Below are 16,749 nucleotides of genomic sequence, written 5' to 3'. Positions count from 1 at the left end.
CGGAATTCCCCATTCTCTCTGCGGGAGCGACTGGTAATGTTATGTTTGCAAGACATTTGTGATCAGACGGAATATTCTAGTTGACAGATTCAGGTATCTTCAGTTCTCTCTATTCTTCCGTGCATTGCTAAGGGTTGGATCGCTACTGGTAACGGGGTCTAAAACCAAGCCGATCTAGCTGCTGTATCTTTTCAGTTCTATGCTGAACACACGACGACATATACGCAGGGCTTTTCAGAGACTGGTTAATTTCTTGCCAGGTCGGGTCTTGATCCCAGATTTTCCGCTAATTGCGTAGCAGCCGCCTTAACCGTTATTCTATCTGAACACTCCTCCAGGATTTACTCAAGCTTTAGTTGTCACTGTTATTTCCACTAAAGAAATCCAAAGACTACCACAAGAGGCTATCCGCAGGGTAGTGGAGATGTTAGTATTTGGGGAACGGAGTCAGTGGAGAACTGTGACTTAACGTGCTACATTGGATATCTGGAGTGACTATACTAAATGGGGACAAAATGTAGAAACTGTTCTTGAGAGGATAAGTAGCAAAAAATGTATAAGAGCATATGGCCAGTAATTGGTTCCAACGGAGGTACACCCACCTGAAGGTGGAGATAAAAAGTCTTCAGCAGTATTGCTTTCAATGAAAACATACCAGGCAGATGGGAATGTTCTGCCTGACTAACGTTTTAGTGGAGTCACCAGCGCCGGTTCAGCGTTAGTAGGAGGTAGACGTAGAAGCTGTTGAGATTGCTCCGCACAGAAATGTGTAATTAAGTTGGAGCACTAACATGTAGCAGTCATGTTACCCTTCGTAGCACCATAGGCACGTTTTCCAGCAGGAGAGTCTGCATAGCTCACAGGGAATGCAGATATGCCTCGCCTGTGTGGCGTTGTGGAAGGATGCTTGGTCCCACGAGTTGGTCGCCAATAATCCCCACCCATACATTGAGATGAACCAGTGCTAACGATTCACTAGTCACTTACACAATAGAGCTAAAATGTAGTACAGACAGAATATTGCCACTCGGCTGGTGTGTCTCACGTGTGATTTCTATCATTAAAACCTATTCTATAAAAGATCTTTTTATCTCCCACTCCAAGTGGGTGTGCCTCTTTTGGAACGCATTTCCGGCGGTATGTCCATATGATCTTTTTGCTGGTTATCGTCTCAGGCATCTCTTCCTGCAGTTCGCCTCATTTCACAAAATGGCTCTATATAACATATCATTATGTTATTTCCTTTCGTTATGTTTTTCTTATTTCATCCCCAATTATCCATTAATTATATACCTCAGTGCATTTTATTCGTTCGTTAATCTATGGTTTTGTCAATACACAATACACCGCGGTGTATCGCATGTGAGCTGCGCTACGGTAAACATCTCGTGTTATCCAACCAGCATATGACTCAGTTATTACATGAAACATCTCCATATCTACTAGAGGTTATGTAAAATCGCGCAGTTCAAAAAATAGAAAAAATGCGGCAGCGTGTGATTACAATATTGATGCGTCACAATATGGTTCAGTTAAGACATACAAAATTCTGGATGTAAAATTTCAGGGAATATGAAACGAAATGACCGCAGACGTATAGAAAATAGTCGGTTGATTTGGATTCATTGGAAGGATACTGGGAAAATGCACTTCAGTATACAACAGAGTTTGTTTACACAAAACTCGTGTGTCTCGTAGCAGAATATTGCTCAAGTTTATAGGACCCATCCCAGGGCGTACTGAAAGCACAGAAAGAATGGTAGGACGAATATACACACATCTGCTAGATCCTTGGAAGAGCCCAACGGATATTCTGAAAACCTTAACTGGCAGACGTGTCCATACATACTAAACTGCAAAAGCCTACTTACTATTTCGAGAGAAATCTAGGAATATCCTAGAGTTCTTAAGTATCCCTGTCGTAGGGACTGCAAAGCGAAGATTAGACTAATCACAGCTTTCCCAGCGTCATTTAAGCAACCATATTTCCTTTACTTCATGCGCGAATGGAGTGGGCGAAAAAAATGCGTGATATAGTTCAAGTACCCTCTGCGATGCATTTAACAGTGGTTTTGAGAGTAAGGATGTGAACGTATGTGTATATGCCGATGTATATTATCTGACAGGGACACAAGGATAATAACGAACACCAGAACTTCTATAATGAAAATATTTTTAATAAAATAAATAAAGTTTGTGTAATAAATACTGTACATATTTATAGAGTAATTGGTAGATAATAATAAGTCAGTCTTCAAGGAATCAACATGTGAGATGGCAATTCGCAGTGCTATGCAGAGCTTTGTGCTAAACAAAGGTAACAAAATAATTATCACTAACTCCCATGTCCACCAAGTCCTACGTCTTATAAGTATCACAGTGCAATATGTAAATTATTTGTGCTTTATAGCATTGGTCATAAGTTAGGCAACAATGTCTTGTATGGCAACAATCTCAGAATGGGAGAATCCAATACATTAAGAGTATTGAAGGGGCAAGTCCTTTCATCGGGGCTCGAACTGGGCCCAGAAGGCAGGCGGTGTCTCGATGGCTCCCGGGATGTTGCAGCGGAGAGGCGGCAGGCTGTCCGCCCGGACCGAGAAGTTCTGCAGAAGCGCCGCCAGCATGAGGAACATGTTCTGCCGAGCGAACGTCTCCCCGGGGCATACCCGCTTGCCTGTAAGCACATATAAACACTTGCTAGCTGACAGGAATGGAGAGACAGTTAAAATTAAAACGCAGGTGGTATGGAATTAATTTTGGTATACGCAACTAGTCGGATCATACTCAACGAAAAGAAAGCGAAATATAGTAATTAATAGTTGTGTTAGGGAACAAAATTTTAGCGAGTATCGAGAAATCACTGACAGAGTCCCATAGCGCTTAATACTTGGTCCATTTCCACGTCTTATCTAAGTGAATGACTTTCCATTTAACTTCCTTTGAGTAGACTTGAAACTTCTTGCAAGTGTTGCAAATATTGCAATTGAGCTGATTAGAGGATAGTAACAGAAGAAACTGCTAATACGACTCTGCAAAAGCTTATTTTGTGGTGCTCTGGGGAATGAACCTTGCTTAATTTCAGAAACACAGAAAAACAGTATATTTCAGTTCTGTGCGAGAAAGGTAGAACAAAATGAACCATTTCTTGCCCTTTTCAATAAACTCCTTATTGGTATGTCACAACGTCATATATAGAGTAATTACCAATGTTTCAGCAGCTACTAGGGATATCCTTCACCATAACATACTTACAGTTACACACCCAAAACTATGTTACTAAAATGAACTCCAGATACGTAAGCCTACATTCTTATTTTACACTTTTTGTGTGGTAAAATAGCCAAACATGTGCTGATCAACTTTCATAACACCATTGTAAGTAGTAATATAAACTGACAAAGTTTCCAATCGATAGAGGTTATATGTAGTAACATTAATGGCACAGATAAAAACGTTCGTGTACTATGAATGTAAATAATCAGGGCATGGTAACACATACCAGTGCTGAAGGGTAAAGTGAGATCCCTGGTGCAGAGAGTGCCATCGCTGTTGAGGAATCTCTCTGGTCTGAAGTTCTCTGGATCTTTCCACACACCCCTGTCCATGTGCATGCTCCATAAGTTGGCTACCACCACAGTTCCCTGCAGCACAATATACCAATCAGCATTGAAAAATTTTTGGCTCTGTGGCATATAGAGGAATCATACATACATTACTGCTGTAGAAATACTAATAAGTGGCTCAAATTTCAAATTAATAAACTAGGTATGATGTGTTTCGATCTTTAATGTTTATAATGCATTCTACTCCCTCGGCCTTTTCAATTAATTAGAAAACTTGTAGTCGCCACTGCAAAATCTGTTACAGACATTGTCCTCCTTGATCAGATATCAGAAGCTAGAGGCTCACAGCTGCCATTTGATATGGAGTATCCCAATGGGACCTAAACGGGGCCAATTAACCTATGATATAGAGAACTCCAGGTAGAGGTTCTTAGTTGATAGCTGGTACAGAGTATTCGAGCAGGTTCTACAGGTTCCCTCCTGGCCACTGGAAAGACGATTCCCAACAGGGGATACAGGATCCCGACTGACTTTTGGTATGGAATAGAGGGACCCAGCTTACTTTTGGTATGGAGAAAAACCAACACGGAGGGAGATTTCCTGACATTTTATATGGAGAATTGCAACAGGAAGTAAAGGTATCTAACTGACCTTTGGTATGGAGTAGCCCTGTAGGGTTGTGTCCTCTGTAACAGCATGTGGGATCCCGATCGGCAGCAGCGTCTGTATCCTCATCGTCTCCCGCAGAATGGCGTCCGTGTATGGTAAGCTGCAGACAGCAGGTTGCTGTTAGTATCCAAAACAAAACGATCTGCACTGCACGTGAACTTTCTTATCAGCATAATATTCAATTACTCAAAGAGCTCCCTTTGACAAATGATCGGTAAATGGAGTACATATATGAGTTTGGTGGTACAATGAAACATCTGAATGTGTCAAAGTATTTTTCTGTGTGCAGTAACATAACATATTTTCATGTATATGAAATGTAAACACTGGAAAAATACTGTATTTTGATATATCAATTGTGACACAAATTGTGGTATGTGATATTCTTGGCGTCAAAATTTATTAAATCAGCAATCCTAATTTCGTTAGCAGTTATGTCTGTAGTAGAAGATGGACGTGGGTGGTTACAAGATTCTGGTTGTATACGTTTCTAAGGATAGACAGAATATTTTATTCCATATTCATCCTGACACGCTTATTCTGTAATGTCAAGAGAACAGAATATTCAGGAATTAATTCGACAACAATTAATCCTTTTCATTTTCGTCACTTGCGTTCCCATGGTAGTTCAACTGCAGTGGTAGGCACATCAGGAGTAACTGTATTAAAAATCAAACTCATGAAAAATTTGCATCCCTAGAATTAGTCTGGGAGAGAAAAGGAAGGATTAACGCCCCATCGGCAGTGCCATCATTAGTGATGGGCAGCAGCTCAGACAGGTCTTTTGTCAAAGGACTGTTTTCATATTTTGGCTTACAGAAACATAGGCAAATGTGGGAAACCTAAACCTGGAAGACTGGATAGCCATTTGTCCAACTATTCCAATTGGAGGGTTGAGTGTGCCACAAATGTCACGTTCTGTGAATCACGAATAGATAGTGTCATACAGTTCTTGATCATCAGACTGTCTGCCATGTCTGTGGTTAATACGCAAAACACTTCACAATGTGTGATGGTGATTTCTCTACTGGAAATGATTGTAAAGAAACACCCCTGGTGCTAATAGGATCAATAGGCTACATGTCATAAATGGGATTCAGACTCTTCTGCTATCCACCCATCATCAGAAACGTGAATGTGATTGTGTATAATACCTGCACTCTTCGTAGAAATTATATTGAAGAGCTGCAGTAAAGATGTGTTAGATTTGATTAAGGAGATACCAAAATTTAGTCGAGAAACTTGTTCCAAACGGAAATCCAAGCAACACTTGTAGGTTACTCAACCCCAACAGCGCCCAATATGACTTGGCCAGTACCCGTGAGCCGTTGGTGATGCACGTGTTGGGCACTCACCGAGGGCGGTCGTTGAGGTTGGGAAGCCTGGAGTTCCCCACGACGGTGTCCAGTTCGAGTTGCGCTCGCCTTTGTGCCTCTGGATTGTGGGCCACGTACAGAAGGGCCCAGGAGAGAACCGTTGACTGAACCATGGAGGCTGGCAGGAAGGTGTCGAACAGGGTGACGCCCAGCTGATCAACTGCAAAGACAGACACCTGCTGTGATTTACTCGAGATATTAAATGTTGTTTTGTGTTGGATGGTGATACTAAATATTTGTACTTCTAAGTTCGTGTATCAACTCATCTTCAGGTTATGATAATGGTTGTTGAGAAAGAGGCCCATGAGGACAGTAAATGCTTTGGCGACAATAGCGTGTTAACAAACACCATGAGGACAGTAAATGTTTTCGCGACAATAGCGTGTTAACAAACACCATACAACATAAACCAAAACAGCCACAGCAATAGCAACAGTCTTTGTGAAGGCTATCCACACTCACTAAGTTCCACTTTTACTTCCCCCACTCGAACCATCAATGAGTTCCGACATTTTTAAGACAAGTAACTTGTATGCTTCAAGGAAGAGCCAGACAGAAATACGAGCAAGTGCATTAGTGAATGAGATACAGTTTCCTCTTGTTTACTTACTGGTATATACAGTATCAGTACCCGCCTTCTTCTTCTCCTTTATTTCTTTCAGGTATCTGTCAATGAAGTCCCTCATGTGATCATCAGAGTATGTCTTCTCGTGTTCCTTGATCACTTGCTGCAAAGAGACAGACTTAATCATTTATATGAAATTTGGGTCACAGGAGAAAAATTTCTTTCACGTTATGTTACGTTGTCGGCATCAAGTCCATTATCATTGACATACAAGGAATATGTCACATACAGAGAACGCAAAACGTACTGCTCAAACTGTAATAATTCTATTACCGATGTATTGTCTGCGATTCGTGAGCAGTGCATCTCCTGTCTGTTTAAGTTTCCTTGGGTCCATAGACTTGTAGTAGAAATAGCGTCCTAGCATTTGTCTGTGGTTCTGTACTGACAAGCCGAAGAACTAAACGGATGACCAATGGGCAGGTACACTTCCTTGTCAGGCAGAAAAGGGGTGCTGCGGCTAAAATAAACTACTGTTTAGAGGCAAATATGTGCCAACATGGATTGTGTTCTCTCCTTTATGACAGGCGATTATTAATCAAATTCTGCAGCCTGCAAGTCTTTTAGACAGTCATGGCAACACAGATAGAAAGCTTTTAATATGAGGAAGAAATTTTAGCGTCACATTTCTGAGCACGAGGACCTAAAGAAAAGTTAATGCATAGTGGCAAAAATATTCATAACCACGACTTGTTTTCTCCCTTTAATTATGAGGCGCACACTTCTGAGGAATAATTTATAATTAGCAACTTGAATAGTTCATGACTGACGATTTCGTACATTTCAATGAGTCATTCGTTCACGGAACTTCAGGTGTTTGGGTAAAATTTCAGAATTAGAAAATGAAAATCAACGGTTTGGATTCAAAAAATTCAAAAATTTATGGAACTAAAAACGTAAGATAAAGAGAAGAAAACCTATTGATGAAGTACCTGTAAGAAGATAATCACCCGTCAGTTGTATGACGAGAGTTGACAAAAGTAGGGAAACACATGGGAATTTGGAAATGCAGAGCAATTGGTTAAAATGATACGAATGTTTTACAGATCTGACTGTGTTTCCTTACATACAGATAACCATTTCAGAAATTAATTGGAAAGCCTCTTGCAAATTTAAGTCGTATCTAAATGTTTCCCGTTAGATGGTATATTATCTCTTAACTTTAAAAAAAATGTGTTTCCTTTTCTAGTGGTTTCAGATTGCTGGGGTATTTTGAGAGTTTAGTCACACACATTAAAAAATTTGAATGCAGAAGCTCTAATCTACGATGCTCTATCAGCTTGCTACACGTCAAAATAATGCTCACTTTCAGATATAGGGTTTCAATTACGTTTAGGAACAGAAAATATGCTAATGCGATTTATTGCCGGAATGTTAACATAGTACTAATGTTGAAATTGTTGTGAATCTTGTCAGTTAGGTTGACACTGTTTTGGCGTGTGAACAGAGGAAAGTATTGTATTGAGAGACATGAATAATACCAAATGCGTCAGGAACATAATCTGCTGAGGACTATCGCTTCTCAAATCTGTATTAGCCGCTCTTCTAGCAAAACCTGCTTCATCTTTCTGATCAGTGTCTCAGGGCAAAGTTTTTCTTCAGGGATTTGGAAAACAGGGAAGAATCTAGTTCCGTGTTGGGCATACGCAAAATAAAGTCTATCAGCTAAGCAGAAGCAGCTCTTGGCAGGAAACTCAACTGTTTCACGCAGAACATTCGACATCTACAATCCACAAGCTACATTGTGGTGTTTGGCGAATGCCATTTCTGGTACTACTATCTTTTCATTCATTCATATCCCATTCACAAGAGGCATGTGGGAAGAAGGGTTGTTGATAAATCTCCATATGACCCCTAAATTCTTAGATTCCACTTTGTGGCCATTTTGCGAGACATATGTGGGAGAAAGTAATATATTGTCCTTCCTATTCCCGGAACGTATGTTTTCGAAGCTTTTACAGCAAACCTCTCCGTTACGCACAACGCCTCTCTTGTAGCTTTTGCCATTGACCTTGTTGAGCATTTTCTTAATTCTCTCATGCTTGCTAAGCGAACCTGTGACGAAACGTACCACTCTTCTTCGTATCTTATCCACCAATTCTGTTAACCCAAACTGGCAACGACACCAGACCAATTTGCAATACTAAAGCATAAGTGTAACAAGAGTTTTGTAAGCCATTTGTGTTGTGTATTAAGAATGTTGTTTCAAGGTTCTTTCAATGAACCTCAAAGTGACATCTGCCTTTTCCTACCATTTGTTTTATATGGTCACTCCCTTTTATGTAACTGCAGATGGTTACTCCTAGGTACTTTGCGGCAGTTACTGATTAGAGTGATAAGTCAACAGCAGTGTAATTGAACAGTTTCGGTTTTCCTCCCCTATTTATGAGCAACAGATTCAATTAAGTACCTAGGAATTATAATTACAAACCGCTGAAATTGGAACAGTCTCACAGAAACTGTTATGGGGAAAGTGAACCAAAGATTGGTTTTATTGGCTTAGAAATAGCAACAAATCCACGAAAGAGACTTCCTACATTACGATTGTTTGTCCTCTTGTGAGTGTCGCTTCAGAGTATGAGATCGTTAACGCATGGTATTGATAGAGAGACCAAAATGTTCGAAAAATGGGAGCTCTTTTTGTATTATTACAGAATGGGCGCCGAGATTCTCACTGATACGTGTAAAAGGCAGTTGAGGTATCAATCATTAAAATAAATCCGTTTTTGGTTGCAGTGAGAACTGTTCACAACACAGTATTTGAGTTACCAACCTTCTCCTTTCAGTGCCATAATATTTCACTGATTCCTGGAAACACACAGTGCTATGGCCATCATGATAAAATTCGATACCTCAGAGATCACACAGGAACAGCGTTCATAGCTTCCATGGGCGAAAGTGGTATGACAGAAAAATTGTCCGAAAATTTTTCTGTAAGCCTAATCCAGCCATTTAAGCACGAATTGCAAAGTAATCATCATAGATATAGATTTCTTTATGTTAATTTACTTCTAGTTCCTTCTTCAACCGTCAATCCTCTGCAGGTCGTTCTACAATTCGCTACAGTCTTCTGGCATTGCCGCAGTTTTCCTTTTATATAATAGTTAAAGGCAGCTGTAAGCTTAGATCTACTTTCAAAAATCTTGCTTCTGCAATCAAATACATTACTGGGTACTCACGTGGAAGTATGCCAGAATCTTCTCGGCGGACTCGACCGTGTCGTGATAGCCGGACATCTTGGGCGCGATGGACGCCAGTGCGGAGTGCAGCGTGAGGAAACCGCCTGTGGCGTCTCCAGCCCTGGCCGTCTGCAGGCCCGCGTGCCCCAGGTAGCGGCACACCCCGTCTGCTGTGCGCGGCAGCCGGCTGCCCGCCACCACCGGCATGAAGCCGTTGATGAAGCCGGGGAACAGTGCATCAGGCAGCAGCACGCGCCGGCTGCAGTCTCCTCCTGATGACGACTGCACCACAACCTGTCGAAACGTCACCAGCCACACACAAAGGAACCACTTCAGCACTATGTACTTCACTTACACATAGAACTGGATACTCATAAACAGGAAAGGGCCACACAGCTCTCTGACAGACTAATACCTTACTAACAGCATAACCTTTCGATAATGTGTTTTCTAATCTGAGCTTCGCGTGACCCATGGGTAAGGCAGAGTCTTTTGTGTTGTTGTGACTGTGCTAGAAGGAACTCAAATATGAGGTGTACATTATGTCACAGAAATGAATCGATTTTTTCAGATTATATTTATTCCAGAACGCTGGACATAGACTGTATAAACGCCAGAATAAAATAAAACAGAATCCAAGTAGCTCCTGCATTACACCAATTCAGGGCCCAGAACACAACAGAACTCTGAGTTCCATGTTTGTATACAATTCCACTGTATTTGTGGAGCAAAATTCACATAGTCCCTACTGTGAATTGTTATCTGCTGCTTCTATAACTGACCAACACCGATTCTGTGACAGGCTCAGCTGCAGTGTGTGATCATTTTAAAGGTGAACTGAACGCTTCAGATTTTCCGGTCGTCTTATAAAGAAGCAACAATTCTCCAACAGTGAAGCTGACCAGTTATGGTTCTTTGGTCGTCCAGAGTTCACTCAATTCCTGTTTCTGATATTCAGAATAAGTAAAATATAATACAAATCAGTCTGTATCTTTCCAGTTATGAAACTGACTAACTTGACATATTTTTTTATACACAGGCCAATTTCATCAGAGTAACAGGCATATGTGTATGTAGCCAACATATAACGAATCTGACTGAATAAATCTTAAAGTCAACCAAAGATCCAATATTATTCTACTACAAAGTTTGAATCTGGAAATGTCTAGAGGGAAGGAATATACCCATGGTAGTGATTGAGAATGTGAAGGTGCGCTACAGAAGATGTATCAGCAATGTTCAGGTAGGAAGTGGACAGAGCCAATGGTCTGAGATAAAATGTGGCGTCCATAAAGCGGATGCATTGTCTCCAACACTCTTCATCATTCTGGTGGCCGATGTCATGAAAAGGATAAAGGACCAGAATGGAACTGAAGGCAGTGGTCTTCGCTGCTGATAATTCATATGTGGCAAAAAAAAATGTAGTCCAAGAAATTCTGAGTGACAGAGCTGGTGAAGGTAGTGAAATGAAGTTTGTCAGATACATGCTGAAACGAACAAAACAGGATAAGGTAAGTAATGAAAGTAATAGAGTGGACGTATGTGTACAACTCAGTGTAATGGTAAAATGTTGCCGATCTATATTAATATGGTACAGTCATGTAGAACTAGTGGAAGAAATCAGGATAGTCAAGAAATACCTTGAAATGAATGTAAACGGAAAATAAATGTTGAATGTCAATGTGAAGCCGGGTCGACATTGTTAAGGACGTCCCCCAAACTTCTCTTCTTTGAGATAGGATCGGTGAAGAAACTCTGTACAACGAAAAAGCAGTTGGAAGAGGGTCGTCACCAGAAGTCGGGAAACTGAAGCTACGACCTGACGATGATGATTTAGATGTTTTATTTTACCTCTGAATGAATGTTAGTTAACTGCACTGATTCTTAAAAATAATCATATACGCAATGACTCTGAGCAACGCTAATTAATGTTGGGAGACATTACACATCTATAGTCTGCAAGCCACATTATTTTGTGAGACAGAGAGTATTTTGTGTTCTACTGTCACGTCCACTCCTTCCAGTTCCAGTCGCGAATGGTACATGGGGGCAAAGAATGTGTACGCTCAAATCTCTCTGATTTTACTTTAATGGTCTTTTTGAGAAATGTAAGTAGGACGAGGCTGTTCATTGGTTCACTTCAAAGGAATGTACTGCGGGAATTTTAACAGTGAAGTTCCAAACTAACGTGTGACGAAATGCACTGCTCTTCCCTGAATCTGTTTTGGCCATTAATCCTGTCTCATAAGAGTCGCATTTGCAAACTGCCACTTGGATCTTCCGACTTTACCCAGGAGGTCATTTTATATGCTGTGATCATTAGTGTTTCTACTTATTGGTAATGCCACAAAAGTGTGAAATATATACATACTACAGTAATTAAGTTTCATAAATTTTCCAGTAATCAAACAGATGACCATGAATGTATCAGATGTCTAGAACATCACGAATGTAGCCAAGGCTACTTGTCTACAGCACGAGCAGATACTGGGAAGGAAGACTGTTCCTGAAACTCACCTCATCCTGTCGATCTCCTCGGATGAGCTCCACCAGCTCCGTCATCTCCGCTTCGATCTCGGACTCCAGTTGATCGGAACGCCGTCCGAAGCCAAAGTCCCGCAGGTACCTCAACGTGAAGCGACGCTGCTCCATCAGCTCTGGGCCCACTCTGAAGTTTATGCCTGCACAGTATGGAAGCTAGCCTCAGCAATTCATATGGAACTGAGCGTCATTATGCATGTCGTTTATGATTTTATACTGAGAGATTACAAAGAATATAGTATGCTTCGACACTGTGGGAGACGGTGTGTTGCAGCAGACTGTTATAAGATGCTGAGCGTGAAGCCAACTATCTGGCAGTGGCGTACGAAACGCTGGTGGCTCTGATAGGATGAAGTAACGCTGACACGCTTCCAACTAGGACGCTGGCCACTAACACACAGCTTCATCCCCCAACTTCAACACCCAGTCTGTAAGCCCGTGGGGTACAGTGAAGTATATGCCACACTTTAACTGAATCCCCTTCGTATTTTGACGAGAGAGATTCTTATTTTGGCAAGTGAGCAGAATAATAGCTAAGTGGGGACCTAACCTATTTTTAACTAACGACGAACTATGCAGTAATACCGGTACACATTTGTGTAACATCTGGATTCCATCCACGGCTGTATCATTCTCTTTTAGTACAGTGATCAGCCAGTCACATCTATGAGTTGTGTTATTTTAGATTATTTCAATGCATTTCTCATCTCCATTATAAGATTTTAGAACTGATTATCAATACAATTTTCGTACTTCCCTGTGTGTGTGTGTGTGTGTGTGTGTGTGTGTGTGTGTGTGTGTTTCCTCTTTTCGTTAATTTTGATAACACTAGTCTCACAAAAGATTTTCGTTAATTGCGCTTAAGGTCTGGCTGCTATGCATCCAAGCCAATCTGTCATCATCATCCCTACAGTGTAAGACTCACAGAATGCGGTATATCTGTTCAAAGACGATGTGGAAACGTAGGTTTTCGTAAATGGGAAGTAGGAAAACAACATATAGTAGACTGACGACTGACAATGCAGTCTTAATTGGTAATGTTGTGGGTGACCTACAACAACTAGTCAACGTAATACGAGAACGTGATAAATCAACTGGTGAAAATATCAAGAACAAAAGACATAATTCAAGCTCTCGTCAATTAATTTGAATTTATTTCAACAACGCATTGAAGAAACCCGACAGGTGCATTTAGTATTTAGAAAGAAAGTGCTCGCCTGTACTGAATTCAACATGGTCGTAAGACCAAGATTTGTAACACGCTTTGTTTAGTCTGTACGTTTTTGCGATTAAAGTGAAAAGTAAGCAGCAGACGTGGCACGTTTCGTATTCGCTGCAGCCTTAAGCTGGAAATGTAATAGAGACAAACTAGTATACTGATATTAATCTTCTTTCTTCAGACAGCAGTCAGTGCTTACCGAGGTCCTCATTGGGCATCCTCTGCTTGATGGCGATGTTGGATATGCGGCCCTGCAGACTAGGGTTGTTGAAGGCCTCCTTGGCAGCTTCATAGTCACTGATGACCACCACGGGTAGCGGTCCAAAGTAGAAGCCCACCAATTTGGAGTTGTAGCGGCGCGTGAAGGCGTCCATCACCTTGTACGGAAACTTGTAGTTTTCCAATAGCAGCTGGATGTAGCTTCCCCATATTGGTAGTCCAGGGGGGCCTGTAACATACAACACTGGGAATGAGATAAGCCACACGGCCAGTAGCGGCAAGAGAGCTAGAGACAGTTCTGCCAAGAACTGAATTTTGTAGTGTTATTTTATTCCTACGACATACAAATCCAAAAAGTTTGCGCTTGGAGACAACACTGGCTAATGCAACGTTACACACAGCTTCAGGAGCATAAAACTCCTCATTTCGTCACAAGAGACACAGAGGAGGACACTCAATTTTCATCGAAAACATCTGGTTGGTGGAGTACCCTAGATCCCATACAGCATAAGAATCAGCTGTGTTTTTGTGGAACTGAGAAACATCAAGAAACATAACAAGTACTATCACTGGCTTTTGATACGCTATAGAGAAGAAACATGCAGCGACAGATTACGAGGAATATTCTTTAGAAATTCCTTTTAACGTTATTGGAATATAAGTGAAGATTGTACCAGACGACATCATTTCCTATTTTATGCGAGCAAGATTTCGAGGATATGTTAGTAAGCAGCTGTTGGAGAATCACAATATCAATTTTTTTGTAGTATTGACTTCTGATAACGTGTGCGATCAGACCTGTTTTGATTATGGCATTAAGTCGCAGACAAACCATTCCATCCACATGCGTAGCGATTGGAATCACAGTTTAAATTCCTCTGGGTGCGGTTTGATGAGTCTAATCTTGTCTCCGCGTACCTATCTGAGCGATACGCACGTGGTTGTAGTACTTTCCTAGATTATTCACGTATAGTTAGTTCTTGAAATTTAGTATGTAGGCATACTAGGGATAGTTGGTGTTTGTCTGCAAGTGTATGCCAGTTTAGTTTCATAGTCATCTCCATGGAACTCTCCCATGTGTCGAACAAACCTGTGATCATTCGTGCTGCCCTTCCCTGTATAGACTCAATATCTTCCGTTAGTCCTACCTGATATAGGTCCTGCACACTTCAGTAATATTCTAGATTGGGTCACACGAGTGTTTTGTAGACTAATTGCATTACCATGGAATTCTTCCAGTGAACTGAAATCTGCCATCTCCTTTACCTACGACTGAACCTATGTGCTCATCCCACTTGACACCCCAAAATTACTACTCGCAAGTACTTTTATGAGTTGACCGATTCCAATCGTGATTCGTTGATATTGGAGTCACAGGGTACTATTTTTTCCGTTTTGTGAATTGCAAAACTTACATTTTGGAATATCTCAATCAAGTTGCCTATCTTTCGTCTCATTTTAATCTTATCGAGATATGACTGAATATTTCTGCAGCTCTTTTCAGGTATAACTTTATTTTAGGTGACTGTATCATTTGTGAAAAGTGTGAGCTTATTATTAATATTGTCTACAAGGTCATTAATATACGACATGGACGACGAGTGCCGCAACACACTCAACTGGACTACATATTAACTTACTTCTATGTCTCTGGGTGACTGTCCATACATAGACACAGAAGATCTCTAATAATGAATTACAATACGTGACAGGAGGTGCAATGCAAAAGATATTGGAGCTGTGCTATATCTGAGCAGAACCAATAAAACGTGGTATTATAACAACTGTGAAAAGCGCAACTTTACCTCTCATATGTGCATCACTGGCGAAATGAATTTGAAAGTGTAACCTGTTTTACCACACACTGAAAAACAGTAGAAACACTTGATCGGGCTAACCCAACTGAAGTAATTTGCTGTGGGAAGAGCAAAACACAGTGCCTACTGGAATGTCGTTAGTGAGACTGGGAAAGTAAACCCATGTAGAAATATTACAGGAAGTCTGAGAAAGATTTAATAGCTTGACCGCAGGATTTGCACGGATAGCACTAAGTATATGGCCGTAGGACTTCCCTATTGTAGAGGTAATAAATTATACACACAAACGTTCCTCGTGAATCAGGCTACCTATTAGAGATAACCATATCAAAATTTCTGCACTAGTTCGTGAGAGTTGCTTTCACATTCATATACATAATCGCGGTGAGTGGCTTTAATTTGCAACACGTACAGAATGTTAGAAACAAGTGCCGTGATATTCACACAGCGGAACGATAACGTTAACACGAAGTACACACCATCTTTTTGAAACAAGGATGTTTACTGTTCTGGATGTTATTTATTTCCACTTCAATTATTATTTTGGGTACTACGTCGTTTCAGCCGTTTAGCCATTCTCATGTAAAATATTTACCTCTCTAACTACATACATTAGTTTTGAGTTACAGTCATTTTCATGGCCACTCCATGGCTGTCTGGGCTTGAAAGCTATAGCAGTAATATTTGGTACAGTATAAACAGTAGCATAAGGACTATGTCATTTACTGTTGTCAAGTAGAGCTCAACTGGTTGCAGCGAAACATCGCAGACAGGTCACATAGATGGAACTACATATTTGCAAAGAACCTGTGTATGATCGTATCATGTATCACAGTGAATGCAGTTCAGCTTACGAACCGGGTAAACGAACATCTCATTATCAGTCTAGTAAAAACATGGCAGCCATTGTTGACTATACACTATCTACGAGTATGTAGGCTCTCTAAGTTACTGGGCACTGAAGATTAGCCGGATAGTTGGATGCAGCGTGTGCACATGGGAAACTGACGAAAGGGGAGCTGTGATTTACTGATCAGTTTGCTAGTATGGACAGATAGCAGGAGGTACATACCTGGAGGGAAGTTGTGAGGCCTGGAATATGCGGCCTTCTCGAGGAGGAACAACAGAAGTACCACGATCACACCAGACAACAGAAGAGCGAGAGGCGACATTCTGGTAGGTCTCTGTCTTCAGGCTCTGTCGGATCTTCCCTGGAGGTCGTCTTGCTCGCCGATGAAGCTAGGTTCACAGGCAGACAACTAGTGTTTTTGTTGCTTTCTTTCTGTCTTCTGACCACATGGGCCGCCTCAGCTGCTTTTTAAGCACCGCGACGCCCGCTTCCCAAACCGGAGGCCTTCCGCGATAACGATGCCCTGCCTGTAGGAGGCCACGCCCACACCGCCACGTGTCGTGACTCAGCGTCTCTCTCGCTAGAGAGGCGCTCCAATGAAACCTGCTGTCATCACACAACAACAACAATCTGCAGCGATGACAGATCGGCATGATTTCACAAAAATACATGTACTCTGGTACAGCAT

At 41.3% G+C, this 16,749-nt stretch overlaps 1 protein-coding gene across 1 annotated transcript; it reads right to left on the bottom strand.

Moving 5' to 3' along the window:
* Positions 1-2,504: 2,504 nt before the first annotated feature.
* Positions 2,505-16,383, bottom strand: LOC126484775 (probable cytochrome P450 304a1). The gene is made up of 9 exons (XM_050108371.1): positions 16,284-16,383; positions 13,375-13,623; positions 11,933-12,096; positions 9,416-9,709; positions 6,222-6,339; positions 5,591-5,771; positions 4,218-4,335; positions 3,503-3,644; positions 2,505-2,677 (listed from the first exon to the last, which is right to left on the bottom strand). Exons 1-9 carry the CDS (start codon positions 16,381-16,383, stop codon positions 2,505-2,507), a joined length of 1,539 nt encoding a protein of 512 aa, XP_049964328.1.
* Between the last annotated feature and the right edge of the window lie 366 nt (positions 16,384-16,749).

Source organism: Schistocerca serialis, chromosome 6 (genome assembly GCF_023864345.2).
Source record: "Schistocerca serialis cubense isolate TAMUIC-IGC-003099 chromosome 6, iqSchSeri2.2, whole genome shotgun sequence".
Classification (NCBI taxonomy): Eukaryota; Metazoa; Arthropoda; class Insecta; order Orthoptera; family Acrididae; genus Schistocerca; species Schistocerca serialis.
The sequence above is the reverse complement of the archived record's forward strand: the minus strand, read 5'-3'. Positions and strand labels throughout refer to the sequence as shown.